General features: G+C 38.9%; 1 protein-coding gene across 1 annotated transcript; it reads left to right on the top strand.

Moving 5' to 3' along the window:
- The first annotated feature begins 3,853 nt into the window (after positions 1-3,853).
- Positions 3,854-8,197, top strand: LOC140885139 (uncharacterized). The gene is made up of 3 exons (XM_073292073.1): positions 3,854-3,874; positions 4,007-5,040; positions 7,904-8,197. Exons 2-3 carry the CDS (start codon positions 4,008-4,010, stop codon positions 7,942-7,944), a joined length of 1,074 nt encoding a protein of 357 aa, XP_073148174.1. The 5' UTR covers positions 3,854-3,874; position 4,007; the 3' UTR covers positions 7,945-8,197.
- The last annotated feature ends 212 nt before the right edge of the window (positions 8,198-8,409 follow it).

Genomic DNA, 8,409 nt, shown 5'->3' with positions numbered 1-8,409 from the left:
CATAAGTTCTACCTCAAGAACAAATACTTAAACAAGTATGTGGTTTGTTCGGGATAACTCAAGAATAGTCATTCTTGAGTTTCACAGTCCCTGACTCGCGATGTCGTCATTATACCTTTCATTCTCGAGTTGACGATGTTCCACATCTGGATAGGAAGTACCAAAACTCATAGCAAATCTGCTCATTCAAACATCAATCATCTTCACTCACATTCACTTCAATCTTGATCACTTCTTCTTTGGTTTCAAGTTGAGGTTCTTGAGTCAATAGTCTCCTATTAAACTCTGAAACATATCATCAAAACATGTATATCAAACCTCATTCTATTCAATAATTTCAGAATTGAATCAAAATCATCAATATAGATTCAATCAACATCATTTCAAACTTCAACTTCTTCTTATTCGATATAACTCGGAGTCGTGAATCGTTAGCCTTCGAAACTCAACTGAAATCGAGAAATAAAAATGCCATAACATTCATAACATCTAAACAACTATCTCAACTCAGTTATAGGCTATCAAAACGAAGTCAAAACATCAACCGGCGGCGTAGCGATTGAAAATCGAAAACTGACTCGGTATCGAATTCCTTTCTACTCAATTCAGTCATTCGTATCACTTATATCAGCTGAATTCATCATTCAATTCATCATATCAGCAACTATAATCACATGTTAACAAGTCAAAAACATTCTGAAACCATGACAAGTTTGTTTCTTAATTCATTTCCAATCCGACTGCGATATCGAACGGCATACGAACTCAAAAACACAACATAGTTTCTGTAACACCCGAAAATTTTAATACGTAAATTCGCATGCATAATTAGGAGAAATTAATTTTAAAATAAGGGTTAAATGATTATGTGATTTATATGCATGATTTAAGTTATTTTAGCATTTAACCCAAAATTAGTGATTTTTGTGATTTATGGAAATTAATTGGTTTTGATCGCGTAGGCGGGACCGTGGACGGACGAGATACCAAAATATTTAGCCAAAAATATTTTATGAGTTTTATGAGCCTTAAAATAACATTTTAAGGTATTTTGTCAAGAAAATTTTAGTATTTAATTATATATTTATTTAAGGGTTTATTTTTAGCAAAAATTAGTCTCTTTATTGACTTTTATTAATTTTTAAAATTAGCCTATTTAATAATTTCGAGATTTGGAGTTATCTTATCAGATTATTATTTTTATTAGAGAGTTTTAATTATATTTTCTATAATATATTATCTATATTAATTAGTTAATATCTATTATACATAAATTAATTTAAAAACCTAAACCTACCCCAAACCCCACCACCCACTACAAATTATTCAGCCGACACTCATCTCCCTCACACACCCCATTCTCACGTTCAGAGAAAACAACCTCCATAGCCGATCATTCGAGCTTCATTCCTTGAAGAATTTTGGTCCGTTCGTCGTTCCGGAAACTCGTAGACGCGATATTCTTCTTCAATAATTTAAAGGCATGTCTAAAACTTTTCTTTGGCCACCATATGAGCTATTATTCATGCATGATTGTTCTTGTTCAGAATTTTCATAAGTATTTCGAATTTATGCAAATTTTTGATGTTTGATGCATGTATATGAGAATTCATGATCATAACTCATGTTTTTGCCTAGCATGGTTCGGTCCAGGGCTAAGGGCTTGGTCAAGGGGTGTCCTAGGGTCCCTAGGGTCGAGTAGTGTGGTCGGTTTGAGGCTGGAGGGGTCCAAGTCGAAGCCTTCCATTTCTGTTGCACAGCTCACGCAGATTAGGGTCCTGAGGAAGAATACTTCGTTCTCCTTCCTCAGGCCATTATTTTGGGTGAGGTTTGTTGGGTTTGAAAGATTAGGATGTTGTCTAAGATTGAGGACTGGTTTCGTGGCCTTTGGTGGTCTGAGTCATCGGCACGAAGCAAAACGCTGGGACTGCTCCAGCTGCACGCGAGCCCAGGATAGGCGAACTTGCAGCGGTTCGTTCTCCTTCGTTAGGATTCCGTTTTGGCTGGTTTTTGGCTTTATGGAAACGTCTTGAAGTTTTCTATGTTTTTGCAAGAGGTTTCATGGTCTTTCGTGGTCGGAGCTTTGAGAACGAACTGTTTTTCCGCAGCTGCTCGCGTCTGCGCGCTAGTGCAGAAGGGCTGGGTTGCAAAGCTTCGTTCTCACTCCATAGTCGATGGATTGGGCTGATTCTTAGCTTTTTGGATAGGTCTCGAAGTGTGCTAGCTAGTTATGATAGATTTCCGGCCATTGGGTGGCCGGAGATGTCCAGAAACAGGCTGCAAAGCCTGCTGCTCGCGCAGCGGAGAGAGTAAGGGAAGGGGAATCGGGATGTGAGTCGGGGCTGGGTCTGGGCCGGGTCTTGGGGTTCCGGGTCGGGTCATTAGGGTCTAGGGTCGGGTCAGGTAGGTCCGGGTCCGGGCTAGGTGGGCCGGGCTCGAGTATTTTAATTTTTAAGTGACTTATGTTTTAATTAAGTTTTTGGGCTAATTAATTAGGAATAAAATTATTTGGGTCACTAAATAATTTTATTTGGGCTTCAAATAATTTATTTAAATCAATCCAATTAATTTTATGGTCTTGGGAGCCCATGGGAATTATTGGGCCAGTCTTTGGGTTTTTGGGCCCATTGGGCCAGTCAGTGTATTTTTTTGGCCAGTCTAGAATTTTATTGGGTTTAATTAAGTTAATGGCTTAAATATTTTTATTTAGGCCCAATTAAGTTTAATTAAGTTATTCGGGCTAAGATATGATTATTGAGCTTTTATTTAAGTTTAATGGGCTTAGAGTGAGTGACCAGCAGTCTGGACCAACCCATGAAAATAAACTAAGTCCGGAATATATATTTAATTATTTTTATGCATGAAGTCTATTTTAAGTAAAAGTATTTATTATTAAAATTAATTAAATATATTACGGACATATTTTAAGTGCATGCATACATGAAATATTTTATGACGTGTTTATGATTAAGAATTGAGCATGAAAAATATTTTTATGGAAATTGAAGTGATGTGACAGCATAGAAGTGGGTTTTACCACTGACACAGAGGTAGTTCTACTACCGGCATAGAAGTGGGTTTTACCACTGGCACAGAGGTAGTTTACTACCAGCATAGAGGTGGATTTATCCACCGCCACGTACGATGGTTCTTTAGACTGATCAGTCGGCACAGTTATTAGTCACATTCATGGATATGACCATACACAGTTTTTATGTTTATGACATGCTCAATTATGTTATGTATGATGAAGAAAGTTATGTTATGTTTATGATTTATGATTCAGCATTTATGATATGAAAAATGTTTCCATGCATGATCATGTACATGTATATGTATTAGTATCTACGTGATGCATTATTTTTAACCTTGATATAAAGGATTAGACATGTTGAGCCCCTAGGCTCACTACGCTTATATGGTGCAGGTGAGTATGATGTAGCTCCTACCGGTGGCGAGGACGTATGAGCGAGCATGGCAGTGGCCCCGTGACCGTCTCGCTAGAGTTTTATTTATGCATGAGTTATTTATTCAGGATATTTTTATGTTTTCAGTGGTTATGATTACTTATTGATTTTTCATGATTTTAGTAGACATAAGTTATAAATTTTCATTATAGACATTATTTTATCTATTGCATGACTCAAGATTTTATCAAATAAATGTTTATTATTTTATTAAGCGAGTTATTATTTGTAATATTATTTTTAAAGTTTATACATATATGTATGGGCGTATATGTATATAGTATAGTATAAAAAAAAAAAAGTTTTTCCGCATTTAGTAGTTCTAGGGCGTTTCATTTGGTATCAGAGCACGGTCCTCGGAGGGTGTCCATCTGCCACGTGAAGCTCAGAAATCCTGCTACTGGTCTGTAAGTTTTAAATGTTTTAATAAGATTTAGAAGGAGCATATGTATTAATTTTAAGTATTTCATGTTCAGTAAGACTTTTGAAACCCTTAGTTATGCATTGCGATTTACGTAAAGAAATATGTGGTGGTACAGAATGCCTCCCAGACAGATGAATAGACGCGGAAGACCTCCACCTCCACCGCCACCTCCGCAGAACCCTATGACAGCACTGGAACAGGCCAGTGCTACGATGATGGCAGGGATTACTGCTCTGTTGGAGCAGCAGGCTGCACGTCCCAGACTATCCCATGAGGAGGACGTGGCTGAGAGGTTCCAGAAGAAGGGACCTAAGGAGTTTGCTGGGACCACCGATCCTTTGGTGGCTGAGGGATGGATTCGCTCTCTTGAGTCCATCTTTGATTACATGGGGATCACAGACACCGACAGGGTGAACTGTGCGACGTACATGATGAGAGGGGATGCAGCCCTTTGGTGGGAGGGTGCAGTTAGGGGAGTTCACTTGCCCACACTGACGTGGACGGAGTTTAGGCGTATCTTCTACGCCAAGTACTTTACTGAGGATGTGCGCAGCCGCATGATCCGGGAGTTCATGAGTCTCCGTCAGGGGGACAGGTCTGTTGTGGAGTATGTGAGCCAGTTTGAGAGGGGCTGTCGCTTTGTGCCCATGATTGCTGACAGTCCGCAGGAGAAGCTGCGACAGTTTGTGGAGGGCCTGAAGGCTGAGATCAGGCATGATGTGCGTATGGCAGACGTCTTTACATACGAGTCTGCAGTGAGTAGAGCCTTGCGTTCTGAGGAGGGTCGGAGAGAGATCCAGAAGGAACAGCAGCGTAAGAGACAGCTCCAGCTGGAATCTTATCAACCATCTTCGCAGCCACCCACGAAGAAACAGTACACAGGGCCATCTAAGGACCTTAACCAGCAGAATCAGCAGGGTCAGCAGCAGCAGCAACAGAGGGGCGGGGCCCCTAAGGCAGGAGGAGTACCACTTTGCCCGAAGTGTCAGAAACCACATTCGGGTCTGTGCCTGAGTGGGTCGAATGTGTGTTTCCATTGCAAGGAGCCGGGGCACATGTCCATAAATTGTCCAAGGAAGAAGAACACCACCGGGAGGGTGTTTGTCATGCAAGCAGCCGGGGCAGACCCAAACACCTCTTTAATCTCCGGTATGCCCTAACCTATTCTTTTAAGGGAACTTTGGCGAAGTTAAAAATATTTTGTTTATCAGAGTGCGCAGCAGAAGCATTACTTTTGGGATACCAAAAACTTGGGAACTAGATATGTGATAATGAGTTTGGCGAATTGGATTTTTGAAGAACTTCGTTATTAGAATTTGATCCGTCGGATTTCGAGGACGAAATTCAATTTAAGGGGGGGAGAATTGTAACACCCGAAAATTTTAATACGTAAATTCGCATGCATAATTAGGAGAAATTAATTTTAAAATAAGGGTTAAATGAATTTATGTGATTTATATGCATGATTTAAGTTATTTTAGCATTTAACCCAAAATTAGTGATTTTTGTGATTTATGGAAATTAATTGGTTTTGATCGCGTAGGCGGGACCGTGGACGGACGAGATACCAAAATATTTAGCCAAAAATATTTTATGAGTTTTATGAGCCTTAAAATAACATTTTAAGGTATTTTGTCAAGAAAATTTTAGTATTTAATTATATATTTATTTAAGGGTTTATTTTTAGCAAAAATTAGTCTCTTTATTGACTTTTATTAATTTTTAAAATTAGCCTATTTAATAATTTCGAGATTTGGAGTTATCTTATCAGATTATTATTTTTATTAGAGAGTTTTAATTATATTTTCTATAATATATTATCTATATTAATTAGTTAATATCTATTATACATAAATTAATTTAAAAACCTAAACCTACCCCAAACCCCACCACCCACTACAAATTATTCAGCCGACACTCATCTCCCTCACACACCCCATTCTCACGTTCAGAGAAAACAACCTCCATAGCCGATCATTCGAGCTTCATTCCTTGAAGAATTTTGGTCCGTTCGTCGTTCCGGAAACTCGTAGACGCGATATTCTTCTTCAATAATTTAAAGGCATGTCTAAAACTTTTCTTTGGCCACCATATGAGCTATTATTCATGCATGATTGTTCTTGTTCAGAATTTTCATAAGTATTTCGAATTTATGCAAATTTTTGATGTTTGATGCATGTATATGAGAATTCATGATCATAACTCATGTTTTTGCCTAGCATGGTTCGGTCCAGGGCTAAGGGCTTGGTCAAGGGGTGTCCTAGGGTCCCTAGGGTCGAGTAGTGTGGTCGGTTTGAGGCTGGAGGGGTCCAAGTCGAAGCCTTCCATTTCTGTTGCACAGCTCACGCAGATTAGGGTCCTGAGGAAGAATACTTCGTTCTCCTTCCTCAGGCCATTATTTTGGGTGAGGTTTGTTGGGTTTGAAAGATTAGGATGTTGTCTAAGATTGAGGACTGGTTTCGTGGCCTTTGGTGGTCTGAGTCATCGGCACGAAGCAAAACGCTGGGACTGCTCCAGCTGCACGCGAGCCCAGGATAGGCGAACTTGCAGCGGTTCGTTCTCCTTCGTTAGGATTCCGTTTTGGCTGGTTTTTGGCTTTATGGAAACGTCTTGAAGTTTTCTATGTTTTTGCAAGAGGTTTCATGGTCTTTCGTGGTCGGAGCTTCGAGAACGAACTGTTTTTCCGCAGCTGCTCGCGTCTGCGCGCTAGTGCAGAAGGGCTGGGTTGCAAAGCTTCGTTCTCACTCCATAGTCGATGGATTGGGCTGATTCTTAGCTTTTTGGATAGGTCTCGAAGTGTGCTAGCTAGTTATGATAGATTTCCGGCCATTGGGTGGCCGGAGATGTCCAGAAACAGGCTGCAAAGCCTGCTGCTCGCGCAGCGGAGAGAGTAAGGGAAGGGGAATCGGGATGTGAGTCGGGGCTGGGTCTGGGCCGGGTCTTGGGGTTCCGGGTCGGGTCATTAGGGTCTAGGGTCGGGTCAGGTAGGTCCGGGTCCGGGCTAGGTGGGCCGGGCTCGAGTATTTTAATTTTTAAGTGACTTATGTTTTAATTAAGTTTTTGGGCTAATTAATTAGGAATAAAATTATTTGGGTCACTAAATAATTTTATTTGGGCTTCAAATAATTTATTTAAATCAATCCAATTAATTTTATGGTCTTGGGAGCCCATGGGAATTATTGGGCCAGTCTTTGGGTTTTTGGGCCCATTGGGCCAGTCAGTGTATTTTTTTGGCCAGTCTAGAATTTTATTGGGTTTAATTAAGTTAATGGCTTAAATATTTTTATTTAGGCCCAATTAAGTTTAATTAAGTTATTCGGGCTAAGATATGATTATTGAGCTTTTATTTAAGTTTAATGGGCTTAGAGTGAGTGACCAGCAGTCTGGACCAACCCATGAAAATAAACTAAGTCCGGAATATATATTTAATTATTTTTATGCATGAAGTCTATTTTAAGTAAAAGTATATTTATTATTAAAATTAATTAAATATATATTACGGACATATTTTAAGTGCATGCATACATGAAATATTTTATGACGTGTTTATGATTAAGAATTGAGCATGAAAAATATTTTTATGGAAATTGAAGTGATGTGACAGCATAGAAGTGGGTTTTACCACTGACACAGAGGTAGTTCTACTACCGGCATAGAAGTGGGTTTTACCACTGGCACAGAGGTAGTTTACTACCAGCATAGAGGTGGATTTATCCACCGCCACGTACGATGGTTCTTTAGACTGATCAGTCGGCACAGTTATTAGTCACATTCATGGATATGACCATACACAGTTTTTATGTTTATGACATGCTCAATTATGTTATGTATGATGAAGAAAGTTATGTTATGTTTATGATTTATGATTCAGCATTTATGATATGAAAAATGTTTCCATGCATGATCATGTACATGTATATGTATTAGTATCTACGTGATGCATTATTTTTAACCTTGATATAAAGGATTAGACATGTTGAGCCCCTAGGCTCACTACGCTTATATGGTGCAGGTGAGTATGATGTAGCTCCTACCGGTGGCGAGGACGTATGAGCGAGCATGGCAGTGGCCCCGTGACCGTCTCGCTAGAGTTTTATTTATGCATGAGTTATTTATTCAGGATATTTTTATGTTTTCAGTGGTTATGATTACTTATTGATTTTTCATGATTTTAGTAGACATAAGTTATAAATTTTCATTATAGACATTATTTTATCTATTGCATGACTCAAGATTTTATCAAATAAATGTTTATTATTTTATTAAGCGAGTTATTATTTGTAATATTATTTTTAAAGTTTATACATATATGTATGGGCGTATATGTATATAGTATAGTATAAAAAAAAAAAAAGTTTTTCCGCATTTAGTAGTTCTAGGGCGTTTCAGTTTCATAATCTGATCTCTGCCATATTTCGTTCTTCAAAACATGCCGAGAGAACAAAATACTTACATCAAATCAAAGCCCTCGTTGCAAGGATTCCAGAACATCTTTCGGAATTGAAAACGGACGAGCGG

This window comes from Henckelia pumila, chromosome 2 (assembly GCF_033568475.1).
Source record: "Henckelia pumila isolate YLH828 chromosome 2, ASM3356847v2, whole genome shotgun sequence".
Taxonomy (NCBI): Eukaryota; Viridiplantae; Streptophyta; class Magnoliopsida; order Lamiales; family Gesneriaceae; genus Henckelia; species Henckelia pumila.
Note: the sequence above shows the minus strand (reverse complement) of the source record. Positions and strands in the feature narration are given on the sequence as shown.

What these genes read in the sequence shown, in the direction of transcription:
- LOC140885139 (XM_073292073.1), top strand. Translation starts at nt 4,008, where the DNA reads ATGCCTCCCAGACAGATGAATAGACGCGGAAGACCTCCACCTCCACCG. An exon ending in AAACACCTCTTTAATCTCCG is followed by an intron (nt 5,041 to 7,903) that starts GTATGCCCTAAC and finishes TATATGGTGCAG; the next exon opens with GTGAGTATGATGTAGCTCCT.